This window comes from Pipistrellus kuhlii, unplaced genomic scaffold, assembly GCF_014108245.1.
Source record: "Pipistrellus kuhlii isolate mPipKuh1 unplaced genomic scaffold, mPipKuh1.p scaffold_m20_p_6, whole genome shotgun sequence".
Lineage (NCBI taxonomy): Eukaryota > Metazoa > Chordata > Mammalia > Chiroptera > Vespertilionidae > Pipistrellus > Pipistrellus kuhlii.
In genome coordinates, this window is record NW_023425562.1 from 51,000,657 (window position 1) to 51,015,262 (window position 14,606).

General features: G+C 39.6%; 1 protein-coding gene across 6 annotated transcripts in view; it reads left to right on the forward strand.

Annotated features, from left to right (window-relative positions):
* The window catches only part of NDRG3 (NDRG family member 3), a 79,251-nt gene that overhangs the window by 55,694 nt on the left and 8,951 nt on the right, over positions 1–14,606 (forward strand). For all 6 annotated transcript variants that reach the window (XM_036418406.2, XM_036418408.2, XM_036418411.2 and 3 more), the window contains 3 exons: positions 8,858–8,961; positions 9,744–9,809; positions 9,932–9,983. In XM_036418406.2, the coding sequence (XP_036274299.1) occupies positions 8,858–8,961; positions 9,744–9,809; positions 9,932–9,983 (222 nt within the window). The remainder of the gene's footprint in view (positions 1–8,857; positions 8,962–9,743; positions 9,810–9,931; positions 9,984–14,606) is intronic.

The window sequence follows — 14,606 nt, forward strand, 5'->3', positions numbered from 1 at the left end:
GAAAACACAGCCAGCCACTAGTGAAGAAATTTGCCTGAGTATGAGGGCTGTAATTGGTTCCTAGAGCCACTTACCATATGGGGGAGACATTTGTCTAAAATAAGGTCTGAGCTGCTAGATAGAAGCTGCAGTTGGGTGGGGAGAGTGTGGACTGAGGGCGCAACTACAGCTGGTCTGTGAAGGTTCCTGACATCTGGCTACTGGCTTCTGTGCTAAAATTTTTAAAAGAACTGGCAGAGGGAATGTGTTTATGCAGTTTATCTTCTATATTATGAAGAATTGGAGATCTGAGGTTGGGAAACCAGAAATTTTTTTTTATTATTGATTTTTTTACAGAGAGAAAAGGAGAGAGAGAGCCAGAAACATCAATGAGAGAGAACCATCGATCAGCTGCCTCCTGCACACCCCCTACAAGGGATGTGCCTGCAACCAAGGTACATGCCCTTGACCGGAATTGAACCCGGAACCTTTCAGTCCGCAGGCTGACGCTCTATCCACTGAGCCAAACCAGTTTTGGCAGAAACCAGAAATTGATTAACTGTCACTGGTGCTTTTCCCAAATGGCTTTTGATCCCATTGGCTGGCTGTCCATATTTAGTAAGGGTGGATCACTAAAAGGCCTGTTTGCAGGTGAGACATCACCGTGGGTGATCAGACTGGGCTATTTCCTTGGGGAACCCTGATGTCAATACCTTTATTTATTTTTCTTACTGTCTCAGATAGGCTTCAAATTTTAATAAGATGCCCTATACACACAATTGCTAGTAAAAATTGAAATAGCACATCCAAAAATTTGTTACAACTGAAATAAGAAACAAAGTTTATAGCTAAATCATAATTCTCAATGATAATATTAGAAGGATCTCCATCTAATAGGCAATAGCTGCAGCTACATGTAAATCTTTGGCTTCTTGATTGACTCTCAAGTTCCCTCTCCTCTTGGGTTTTTTTAAGCAGACACATGGTGTGGTATGTAATAACTTGAATCAGCCTTTGTGTCCTTTCTTTCCAAACACTTCCACAGTTCTTACTCCCCATCTCCTCTTGTAGAGCATGACTTGACTCAGCCCCAGTCCAGATCCCTTTAAGTTTTTTTCTCTGTCCTGCTTTTGGGGTAAACATTTTGGTGGAAGGGAAGGTAATTTGGTACTAGGGTTGAGAGACAAGTTACTAAGTTTCTTTGCTAGTACTTCTGAGACAGCTTGAGTGCCAGCTGAATCTTCTTCACCTGGCATCTGAGAAAACTCGGGGGTCATGCTTCTTTGGTGAGTCCACTGGAAATCTAGTCACAGCCTGAAGTTTCTCCTAGATTCTGTCCCCAAAGAGTTCAAGCAGAAGATGATGCTCAAAATTGCTACAGTGTAGCTCGGAAACAAGCACATAGACCAGAATAACAGCGAGAAAATCCCAAATCCCAACTTGATGTCAATATCTTTAGATCTTTCTGCAGGATTAATCAGATTCCTCAGATAAACTTTGAGATTGCACGCCTGACCCATTAGTATTTTTGCACCCAAATGTATAAAAAGACAGAGCCTCAATATTCAGGCTTTAAACTTTAACTAAACCTCCTGTTTTCAGCATGGTATGTCACCTGCTACCCAAGCCTGTAGTCTATCAGATCAAAGACCTTGTATTTCATCATTTCCAGTAAATAAACCTAAATACAATTAATTTTTATATATTGATCTTATATCCTTCAACATTGCTGAACTAATTAATTAGCTTGACTTTTTTAAATTAAATTATATCTGTGTACATATCTTACCATTCAGCTTGACTTGTTTTCATGTCATTTGCAAATAGACATAGTTTTACATCTTCCTGTCCAGTATGGATACCTTTTATTTCTTTTCTTGCCTAAACAGAACTTTCTAGGCCATGGCTAGAACCTCTGGTTAATGTTGAATAGAAGTGATGAGAGTAGATATCTTTGTTTTGTTTCTGATCTTAAGGGGAAGTATTCAGTCTTTCATTATTAAGTATGATGTTAGCTGTGAATTTTTCATAGATGCCCTTTATCAAGTAGAGAAAGTTTTCTTCTGTTCCTGGTTCATTGAGTCCTTTTATCATGAAAGTGTGTTGGGTTCTGTCAAATGCTTTTTTGTGTCTATTGAGATATATGTGTGACTTTTGTGCTTTATTCTTTTAATATGGTATAGTACTTTTTTTTGTATATTGAAATAACCTTGAATTCTTTGGATAAATGCTTTTTGTTCATAGTATATAATCCTTTTTCTATGTTGTTACATTTGGTTTGCCAGTATTTTTTGTGTGTGCGTGTCTATATTCAGAAAGAATATTGGTCTGTAATTTTCCTGTGATGCCTTTGTCTGGTATTATATTAAGGTAGTACTTGCCCACATAGAATGAGCTAAAAAAGTGTTCTCTTAATTTTTGTAAGAATTTGAGAAGGATTACTGTAGATTCTTCTTTAAGTGTTTGGTAGATTTCACATTGAAGCCATCTGGACCAAAGCTTTCTTAATGGAAAGTGTTTATGTTACTAATTTTATCTCTGTTATAGATCTAGTCACATTTTTTTATTTCTTCTTTAGATGCATGGTTTATATCCTTCTAGGAATTTTTCATTTCATCTACATTATTTAATTTGTTGACATGTAATTATTCATAATAGTCCCTTAATAATTAGTTTTACTTCTGTAAAGCTGACAGTAATGTCTCTTTCATTCCTGTTTTTAGTGATTTGAGTCTTATCTCTGTTTTTGCTGGTCAGTCTAGCTGACCAACTTTTGGTTTCACATATTTTTCTCCATTTTTTTTATACTCTCATTTATTTATTTTTAAAAATATATATTTTATTGATTTTTTACAGAGAGGAAGGGAGAGGGATAGAGAACTACAAACATCGATGAGAGAGAAACGTCGATCAGCCGCCTCCTGCACACCTCCCACAGAGGATGTGCCCACAACCAAGGCACATGTCCCTGACCAGACTCGAACCCAGGACCCTTCAGGCCACAGGCTGATGCTCTATCCACTGAGCCAAACCGGTTTCGGCTATTTATTTATTTATTTATTTATTTATTTATTTATTTTATCGGCTATTTATTTATTTTTTTAATATTTTATTGATTTTTTTTTACAGAGAGGAAGAGAGAGGGATAATTAGAAACATCGATGAGAAAGAAACATCAATCAGCTGCCTCCTGCACACCCCCTACTGGTGATGTGCCCGCAACCAAGGTGCATGCCCTTGACTGGAATCAAACTTGGGATCCTTCAATCTGCAGGCCAATGCTCTACTGAGCCAAACTGGTTAGGGCAGCTCCTTCTTTTTTATAGCCATGTCATATTCCATTGTGTAAATGTATCACAGCTCTTTTACCCACTCATCTGCTGATGGGCTCTTGAGCTCTTTACAAATCTTAGCTATTGTAAATAATGCTGCTATGAACACAGGCGTGCATATCAGTATAGTCTTTCGAATTGATGTTTTGGGATTTTTAGAATATAGTCCCATTAGTGGAATTGCTGGGTCAAAAGGCAGTTTCATTTTTAATTTTTTTTTAAACATTTTTTATTGATTTTTCACAGAGAGGAAGAGAGAGGGATAGAGAGTTAGAAACATCGATGAGAGAGAATCATCTATCAGCTGCCTCTTGCACACCCCCCACTGGGGATGTGCTCACAACCAAGGTACATGCCCTTGCCCGGAATCGAACCCGGGACCTTTCAGTCCGCAGGCTGACACTCTATCCACTGAGCCAAACCGGTCCTGGCTCATTTTTAATTTTTGAGGAAGCTCCATGCTGTGTTGCACAATGGCTGTACCTGTCTGCATTCCCACCAGCAATGTACTAGGGTTCCCTTTTCTCCACATCCTAGCCAGCACTTGTTTTAATTATTTATTTTTTAACATATTTTATTGATTTTTTTACAGACAGGAAGGGAGAGTGATAGTTAGAAACACTGATGAGAATGAGTCATCAACGAGCTGCCTCTTGCACACTCCCCACTCGGTATGTGCCCACAACCAATGTACATGCCCTTGACCGGAATCATATGGAAAAGCGGCTGCAAACAGCTTGAGTGGGACTGCAAATTGAACGTGGCTGGGTGTCAGGGAATCACCAGGACAGAGAACAGTGTGGCTACTCTGATGGCAGCTCTGTGACTGGGAAGTCCCAACACAGGAACAGTGACCCTGTGTGCACCCCGGTCTGGGAGAAAGCTGACTCCCTGAGTTCCTGCCCAGCTGCCAGACAGTCCAGTTCCTCCCCATATGTCCCTGGATTCCCCCAAAGCAGCCACCCAGCACTGGAACTCAGAGGAAGCTGGACAGTGTAAGTTTGTGAGCCAGCCCTTTAAGAGGAACACCTGGAAATCCAGCAGCCTCCATGTCACTCAACCATAATCCCAGCTGGCTTTTACAGCCCGAAGTTATGGGGACTTCTCTTCCCAGCTCTGAAACCCTTGGCTTGGGGTCTGGTATGGGGCTGCGACCCCCTGCTTTTCATGGGAGGCCTTGGAGATAACCCTCCTGATTAAAGAAATGTCACGTGTGGGTGTCGGACCAGCCTGTCCCATACCTCTGCCTCTCCAACCATCTCAATGCACTTTTTAAAAATATATTTTTTTTTATTTTTATTGATTTCAGAGAGGAAAGGAGAAAGAGAGAGAGAGATAGAAACATCAGTGATGAGAGAGAATTATTGATTGGCTACATCCTGCACACCCCCTACTGTGAACCGAGCCTGCAACTCAAGCATGTGCCCTTGACCAGAATTGAACACGGGACCCTTCAGTCCACAGGGTGATGCTCAATCCACTGAGCCAAAACAACTAGGGCAATGCCCTTCTTTTCTTCTCTAGTTGTAGGACTTCCATTCAGCCAGATTTCAGGCAGTTCTGAATGACGGTTGTTCTGTATTTTAGTTATATTGATGTGGTTGTGGGAGACAGCAAGTACAGGTGTTTACCTATACCACCATCTTGGTACTTCCTCCCTTTTCATTTTTAAAAAAATATATATTTTGTTGACTTTTTTACAGAGAGGGAGAGAGAGGATAGAGAGTTAGAAACATCGATGAGAGAGAGTCATCGATCAGCTGCCTCTTGCACACCCCCTACTGGGGATATGCCCGCAACCAAGGTACATGCCCTATATTTTATTGATTTTGTACAGAGAGGAAGGGAGAGAGACAGAGAGTTAGAAACATCGATGAGAGAGAGTCATCGATCAGCTGCCTCTTGCACACCCCCCACTGGGGATATGCCCGCAACCAAGGTATTATACATTCCCTGGACCGGAATCGAACCTGGGACCCTTCAGTCCCCAAGCCGACGCTCTATCCATTGAGCCAAACTGGTCTCAGCTCAAGGTACATGCTCTTGACCAGAATCTAACCCTGAGACCTTTCAGTCCGCAGGCCAATGTTCTGTCCACTGAGCCAAACCGGTTTCGGCTCCCTTTTCATATTAATGATGGTTTCTTTTGCTGTGCAGAAACTTTTTAGTTTGATGTAGTTTATTTTTTCTATGTTTCTCTTGTCCTAAGAGATATATCAGCAAAATTCTGCTATGTAAGATGTCTATGATTTTACTACCTGTGTTTTCTTCTAGGATTTTTAATCAAGTCTGCTAAATGAGTGATAGTTTTCCTTCTACTTTCCCACTTTCAAAATGTTATTGCTATTTTCACTTTTCCTATTCTTATGAGTTTATGATTGAAAAAAATTTTATTTTTCTTGAAGGAGTAAAGCTGTATTTTAATCCAACATCTTTAATTAGAATTCTCAAATATCATGATCTTTGCACTACATAATGATGGTTAATGTAGTTACTTTCCTGAAGACATAGCATGTTTGTTTTTAACTATAGACATTAAAAACCAGTTCACAGACTTCACAAAATTCTATTCTTAGTGCACTGGGGGTAGACAAAAGTGGATAAGATATGTCCCTTGTTCTCCAGGAGCTTACCGTATGGGAAGAAGATATATATACTATTATAGCATGGGTAAAAAGGGATACATAGTAAGATCTACATTTCATTGAGCACCTTCAAATTTCAGATGTTTCATCTACATTAATAAATTCAGTCTAGTAATCTCATAATTGGTATTGTATTATTCCCACTTTACAAGTGAAGAATGAATTGGTTTACACAAGGTTAGCAGCTAGTAACATATTAGGAGGAGATATGAAGCCAGGTGTGCCTGAGTCTGACATTTTTCTCTTTCTACCATCCCAGGGTTCCTTTCGAAAGGTAGTGTGAAGCACCTTAGCGTAATTCAAAGGCAGGAGAGGATTACTTCTGACTTGGGGATCAGGGAGGGCTTCAAGGTAGAGAAGGTATCCCAGCTGGGTCTTGAAGGGTGGATAAAATTCAACATTTTAGATTTGGGGAGGAAGGAGATCATTCCAGAAGTGGGAATAGTTTGCTCAAAAGCAATAAGAAAGAAATTATAAGACATATTCAGGGGGTGTTAAGTAACTTGGGGCCAGACTTCTAGGATACCTGTGAGCCGCTGATTAGGGAAAGCAGTTACTTTTAAGGTCTAACAGTGCCTGGCATGGAAGAATGAGGCTTTGAGGCTTTCATTTGAATATGTTAGAAACACTATTTTAAATAAGGAAAGCTAAGACCAGAATTTTAATAATTTCTGTAAAGCAGGAACATCCTCACAATATATAGATAATGAGTATTTAAGCTGTATTTTATATTTTAATATTCTTATTGATTTCAGAGAGGAAGGGAGAGGAAGAGAGATAGAAACATCAGTGATGAAAGAGAATCATTGATTGGCTGTCTCCTGCATGCCCCACATTGGGGACAGAGCCCACAATCCGGGCATGTGCCCTGATCAGAAATCGAACCATGACCTCCTGGCTTATAGGTTGAGGCTCAACCACTGGACCACACCGGCTGGGCACATACATAATATGTGTTTAATTAAAAACATGTAAGGTCATAGGCAATGGGTTGTCATAAGGCTGGTGTAAGCGAATGTTTGTATTGCTTTGAAATGGAAACAAATAAGGTTTTTAAACATTAATAATTTCATCTTCACTAATAGAAAAAAACCACAGTGATACCCCTTTTTTAATCTATCACATGAGCAAAAATTAGTGATTGTTTATACTAGCCAGAGGTGTGGGAAAACAGGCAGTTTTAATAAATGAGACTGCTCCATGCCGAAACCGGTTTGGCTTAGTGGATAGAGTGTCGGTCCCAGGTTCGATTCCGGTCTAGGGTGTGTGCCTTGGTTGCGGGCACATCCCCAGTAGGGGTGTGCGGGAGGCAGCTGATGGATGATTCTCTCTCATCCATGTTTCTAACTCTCTGTTCCTCTCTCTTCCTCTCCGTAAAAAAATCAGTGAAATATATTTAATAAATAAATAAATAAACGAGACAGCTCCAAATGTCCTAATAAGGAATGATCTCTGCCATACTTTTAAGTGGAAAAGCAGTGTGTAAAATAATAAGTCTAACAATTTGTATTTTTTTAAAAGGTAGGTGAGTGGAGGTTAATTAATACATAACAGCTTTGCCTAAGAAGTTCTGGTAGCACTTAAGCCAGTTTTTTGGGTTTTTTTTTTGTTGTTGTTGTTTTCAGTTTTACTTCTTTTATATCAGTATCATTTCTTTCCTTTTTTATCTCCAACTTTGCTACTCAAGTTCCTCTCCAGACCTTCAAGGGGGAGCTGGAGATAACTTCATCTCTAATTATTGTGTGCTTCACTTATTGTTTACTTTTCTTACTATAATTCCTTTATTATTGACCAAGTTTCCTTGGAGTGATTCCAGTGCAGTTCAGCTTCAGGTAGACTGATCCATTTGGTCAGTTTCCAACTGTATTCTTGGCTTACTTCACCCATATGACAGTTAGAAGGCAAACAAATGTCTTTCTCTCTCTCTCTCCCAAGGATTGCTGGTGATCTTTACACACTGCCCTGGATTAAGTGATTCTCTTGTTATTCCTGATGCATTTTTCCCTTCTAATGCAAACAATTTCCGTCTGCTTAAAACTGCTTGCTGGTGTGTGTGTGTGTGTGTGTGTGTGTGTGTGTGTGTGTGTGTACATAAACATATGTACATATTTGGTTATGTACCCAAGAATCTGGCAACTTGTTCTGATGGTCTCCGAGAAGGCCAGCAAGAGGACCATTGGGCAATGGGTAGTAGGGAGGGAAACTCACTTCTTACTGTGTATGCCATTTTGTTTCTTTTGAGTTTTATACCTTTAATAGTGTTGGTAATAAGATTAAGTTATAACCTGACTTAGTAAGATATCAAGTGGAATGTAATATATAACTCTATAATGTATATTATTAAATGATAGTATATAAATAGTAGTACACTGGTTATGTCAGCTAAGATATAGGTAAATTAATTATGCAGATTTATGGCTATTAAGAGAAATGCTACTTTCCATTTATTTTAACTTTATAGTTCATATAACTTTTCTTATATAATCCTTAAAATAGCCCTGTAACTGGTTATTATCTTCATTTTACAGACACTGTCTCTGTTTTTATGAGAAATGGCACAACATGAAAAAAACAACACACAAATAAAGAAATGGGTTCAGAAAGGTTAGGTGACCTGAGTTCCACGGATAGTACTTGAATCCAAATCTGGGGCAGTTTTCCACTGAGCTGAAGGTAGTATTAGTCAGCATATTCCCAAGTTTTTGCGCTTGACCTAGAGTTGCTTACCATCCTTTTCCATCACAGATCCTTTGGTGCCCTCATCCAACACAGAATGTGGCACTAAACAGTCTGATACAAACATGGGCAGGGAGATTTGGTTTTGGACATTGATATTGCAAACGAAACACAGGAGGCTTATACTGTAACTCAGAAGTTTACTTGCGTCTTTCCTTGTTCTAGGAGGAGTTACAGGCCAACCTGGACCTGATTCAAACCTACAAACTGCATATTGCCCAAGATATCAACCAAGAAAACCTACAGCTCTTCCTGTGTTCTTATAACGGGTACAGTTGCTTCCTATTTACTTAAATGCAGACCAGGTCTAAAAACATAATGGACTTTTAGGAGAGAGGGGAAGGGAATGAACTGCTTCTTCTAATGTGTGATGGGATTGTTTTGTGCTCTTTTACCTACCACAATAGAACACAGAGGGCTTTTAGACAGGAAAACATCTATCAAGAAGAATGACTGAAGGCTGTTTTGTGCAAGTTCAAGTATCAGCTGTTTTTAGGTGTTTTGAGATTAAAAGTACCTAAAGTCATGTACACACATAAAAACACACAATTTGAGGTAGCACAGAAAAGTGCATGTGGGGGGGACAAATGATAGAATCTTGGGCCTTGATTCAGTTTCTCTTTGCTGACATCTTGTAGAAGTAACACATGAACAGAACCTCATTCTTTTTAGTCAATAACTATGTTAGTTACAAGGAAAACACACCCCACCCCACCCCAAAAAAAATCCCTTCTCTTAAAAGGAATTTATTCCTTTATAAACAAGTTGGAAAATTAAATGCCCTTAGGACTTGAGGATTTCAGTAGTGGTCCTGTTGAGTTCTACAGTTGCCTCCTTTAGCTTCCCACATAATCCTTCAGGGTTGAGCTAGGAACCTACCATTCAGGATGGCTACTTGTGAACAAACCGCATAAGGGCCCCTTCACTCACCGGGTGTGAAAGAAAGATAGTTTTTACATTCCCTGAAATATTTTGGTTTTCATGACCAGGAAATAACCTGAGTTGTCATGATTTTATCTGAAAAAGGGCATTGCTTCCTTTGTTTCTCTAGACGCAGAGACCTGGAGATTGAAAGACCTATGCTGGGCCAAAATGATAACAAATCAAAGACTTTAAAGTAAGTCCCTCACTTTCTCCTCTAAATTGCCGGATATCTTTGCTTTTCATAAACGAAGTCAGGGTTCAGTGGGGCTTATGTTCTGCTTGCTGAGTGTCGCCTTTTATTTTGGCTTTCTGCAGGTGTTCCACTTTATTGGTGGTAGGGGACAATTCACCCGCAGTTGAGGCTGTGGTAAGTATGTCCTGATGTTGTGAATATGAATGAGATTGAAATGTAATAAAATGTATATAGCACTGGGAACAGTTTGTAAATACTAGTTTTTGTTATTTCTGATTACAAATATAAGTTCTTGCTCTTTGTTATAAATGAATTCCTCCTTGATCACTAGGTTTCATCAGAAGGGATCAATTCACTTTGTGTCAAGTAGTTCAACTAAACACTATTTGCTTATTGTCAGATTGCTAGCAGCCTCGGTGTTCTACAGCCACCATAAGTCTGGGACTGAATCAGCAGGTTGGAAGGCTGCTAGAGCCTGTATGCTTTTCTCTAGCTCCTTCTTAAACACATAGCACATTGTTAAAAATAATATATGCTCATTTTGGAAAATATGGAAAATAGAAGAACTTGAGGAAGAATCATGATCCAGTTACCTAAAGGCAAATTTTTATATAAGTTTTTTACAAGGTTTTGTGACTTGATTACTTAATACTTTTTTAAAAAAATATATTTTATTGATTTTTTACAGAGAGGAAGGGAGAGGGAGAGAGAGTTAGAAACGTCGATGAGAGAGAAACATCGACCAGCTGCCTCTTGCACACCCCCTACCGGAGATGTGCCCGCAACCAAGGTATGTGCCCTTGACCGGAATTGAACCTGGGACCTTTCAGTCTGCAGACTGACGCTCTACCACTGAGCCAAACCGGTTTTGGCGACTTAATACTTTTGATAGCATTTTCTCATAGTATAAAGTCAGTATATCTGTATAATTCAGTCTTATAAATGTACCTTTGTTTATTTAACCTCATTCTCCTGTTGATTATTTCTGATTTTGTCCCATTAATATGTTGCTGTTGAACATCTTTATAAAACCTGCTTGCATCTTTTATTATTTTCCTGGGAATGGATATCCAGAAGTGTTTCATAAACCTTTGTAAGATTTTTTATATATTTTGCCAGATTCCTTTCCAAAAAGTACTCATCAGTGTGTTGCCACCAGCGATGTCTGAGAATGCCTGTTCAGCACTAGATTTTTAAATTCTATTTGTTAATTGGTAGGTTAATTAATTTCCACTTCTTTGGTTACAAATGAAGTGACAGTTTTTCATGTCTGTTAGCATTTACATTTGCTTGTGTTTCCCACAGCATATATAACTTAAAGTACCTGTGTGAAGTTACCTGGTTTTCTTAGGCAGCCTTCACTTTTGCCCTTTTTAGAACAAAATGTTAGGAAGTAAGGCTTTTTAGAAAGGGAACCTAATAACTAATCAGGAGTGCATACATAGGCAAAAAGGTGGGGCTGGGAGAGGGAGTGTTTATAGGGTGAGATACAGTTAATGATAGATTATATTCACATCTTCCTGTATTGCCCTGTAAAATAGTCTATCTCTCATATAAAATACATGGCATGGCTTGAGCACATAGGAAGCTGACCTCACATAAAAAAATAAATAAATTAATAAATAATAAAAAATCCCCACAAGGTAAACCTAAGTAATAAAAGGCTAATATACAATTGTTCAACTGGGAGTTTGACCAGGGGGGAGGGGCCAGCTGGCCAACTGCCTCCTCTCCCACCCCCCCAGCAGGCCCCACCCCCAATCCAACCTTGCCCTCCCACACACACACACCATGGTGGGGAGCAGGTCAACTGGACCCCACCTGTGAACAAATATGTGCACAGGACCTTTAGTAAAATTAGTGATGATTCCAGTTCACCAAGAAGGATTTTTATATAAAGGTCAGTTTTTTCTGGCCAAAAAGGTAGAGGTAGTTTCTGTGAAAACATCTATAAAGAACATTTTTTCACCCTGGCTGATGTGGCTTGATTGGACCATTGTCCTGTACACTGGAAGGGCATTGGTTTGATTCGTAGTCAGGGCACATACCTAAGCTTTGGGTTTCATCCCTGGTTGGGGCAAGTATAAGAGGCAACCAATTGATATTTCTCTCTCCCTCCCCCTTCCTCTCTCTAAAATCAGTAAATATATCCTCAGGTGAGGATTTAGAAACACATTTTTTTTCATAAATGTGTACTTAAAACAAAAATAGTGTTGTTTTTATAAAATATCCTAGTCCTATCTGGTTTGGCTCAGTGGATAGAGTGTCAGCCTGCGGACTGAAGGGCCCAGGTTTGATTCCAGTCAAGGGCATGTATCTTGGTTTCGGGCACATCAAGGGGGATGTGTAGGAGGCAGTTTATCTATGTTTCTTCCTCATCATTGTTCCTAACTCTCTATCCCTCTCCCTTCCTCTCTGTAAAAAAAAAAAATCAATAAAATATATTTTAAAAGAAAATACCCTTAATTAGAATTCCCAATTATTTTTTATTTTTTAATATATTTTTTATTTCAAAGAGGAAGGGAGAGGACGAGATAGATACATCAGTGATGAGAGAGAGAGAATCATTGATTGGCTGCCTCCTGCATGCCCCCTATTGGGGACTGAGCTCGCAACCCAGGCATATGCCCTTGACTGGAATCGAACCCAGGACCCTTCAGTCCACAGGTCATTGCTCTATCTACTGAGCCAAACTAGCTAAGGCTTTTGTCTTTTATAATTGCATAGACTTTATGCAACATTTCCAATGTTTTCAAGACTTCTTAGGTTAGCCCATAAAAGTAAGGTCACTTTTCTGATTTCCACACCTTTGATTTTTATTTTTTTAAACCTCCCCTTAGGATATTGTTTTCATTCATCTTTAGAGAGAGAGTGGAAGGGAGGGATAAGGGGAGAGAGAGCAACATCGATGTGTGAGAGACACATTGACTGGCTGCCTCCCACACGTGCCCCAACCGGGTCCAGGGATCAAACCTGCAACCTAGATTCATGCTCTTGACCAGGAATTGAACCTAAGATCCTTCAGACCTTGGGCTGACACCACTGAGCAACTGCCCAGGACTAATTTATATATATATATATATATATATATATATATATATATATATATATATATATATATATATATTTATTTTTTTTTTAATTGATTATAGAGAAGGGGGGGTACAGAAAAACATATTTATGAAAAAAAAAACGTCTATCAGCTGCCTCCTGCATGCCCCCTACTGGGAATTGAGCTGGCAACCCAGGCATGAGCCCTGTCCAGGAATTGAACCAGTGACCTGCTGCAGGGGATGATGCTCAGCCAACTGAGCCACACCAGCCAGGCTCATACCTTTTTTTGTTGTTAATCCTCACTTAAGGATATTCTTTCCATTGATTTTTTATTTTTTTTTTTTTTTTTTTTTTTTTTAGAGAGGGAGAGTAGAAGGGAGGAAGGAGAGGGAATGGGAGGGGGGGGAGAAACATTGATGTAAGAGAGACACATCAATAGATACATTGATTGTTTGCCTCCTACATGTGTCCCAACTGGGGCTGGGAATTGAACCTGCAACCCAAGTATGAGCCCTTGACCGGAAATCAAACCCTCCGGTCTGGTGTAGTGGGCCAACGTTCTAACCACTGTTCAGAGCTCGGTGGGTGGGGCTCACACCTTTCATGTTTATGGAGAAAAGCATTGCTAGCCCTATATGTGCCACAAAGTAGATGCTGTTCTAGATAGATTCAGATCTAGCTGCCCAGGCAGAGCACTTTAATCCCACAAGCTGGTAGAGAACTGGTCACTGTTGGTAGCTATTGTTCTTAGCATATGTGCTGCCAAAGTGAGCACTGTTCCTAGCTATTCTTGCTCACATTCATTCAGCATCATTTTTTGAGCTTTTCTTATTTGCCTGATGTTTAGAGAATAAAAAAAAGAGTAAGATGGAGACTGCATTTGGGGAATAAACGTGTCAAAAAATAACCATTGTGCTTAGCCTACCAGATATGGAGACTTCTTACAAAGTTATAGAACTTATAAATTGTTGAACCAGAGGAAAGCATGATTTATTATATTAAACTGAACTTGGGAGTTTCTTCTTTTAGAAAGTATTTATTGCCTGTCTGCTGTATTCTAAGTACTGTGCCTGTAGTTTTTTTAATTCTACATTTTAGACCCTGGCCAGTGTGTTCAGCTGGTTGGAGCATTGTCTCATACACCAAAAGGTGGCAGCTTCGATTCCTGGTCAGGGCACATACCCACGTTGCAGGTTGGATCCCTAGTTTGCAGGTTTGATCCTCAGGAGGCAATGTATCAATGTTTCTTTCTCCCACTCCCTTCCTCTCTCTAAAATCGATAAAGTTCTTTAAAAAAAATTCATCCTGGTTGATGTGGGTCAGTTGGTTGAATTTCATCCCATGCACCAAGAGGTCACTGGTTCCGTTCCTAGTCAGGGCATATGCCCGGGTTTCAGGCTCAATCCCCCGTGGGGGAGCATGCAGGAAGCAGCCAATTAATGTTTCTTACTCATTTGATGTTTCTCTCTCCCTCTACCTTCTTCTCAAAAATTGATTTAAAAAAAATATATTTTTTTAAATATATTTTATTGATTTTTAACAGAGAGAAAGGGAGAGAGATAGAGAGCTAGAAATGTCGATAAGAGAGAAACATCGACCAGCTGCCTCTTGCACACCTCCTACCAGGGATGTGCCCGCAACTAAGGTACATGCCCTTGACCAGAATCAAACCTGGGACCTTTCAGTCTGCAGACCGATGCTCTACCACTGAGCCAAACCGGCTCTGGCAGATAAAAATATTTT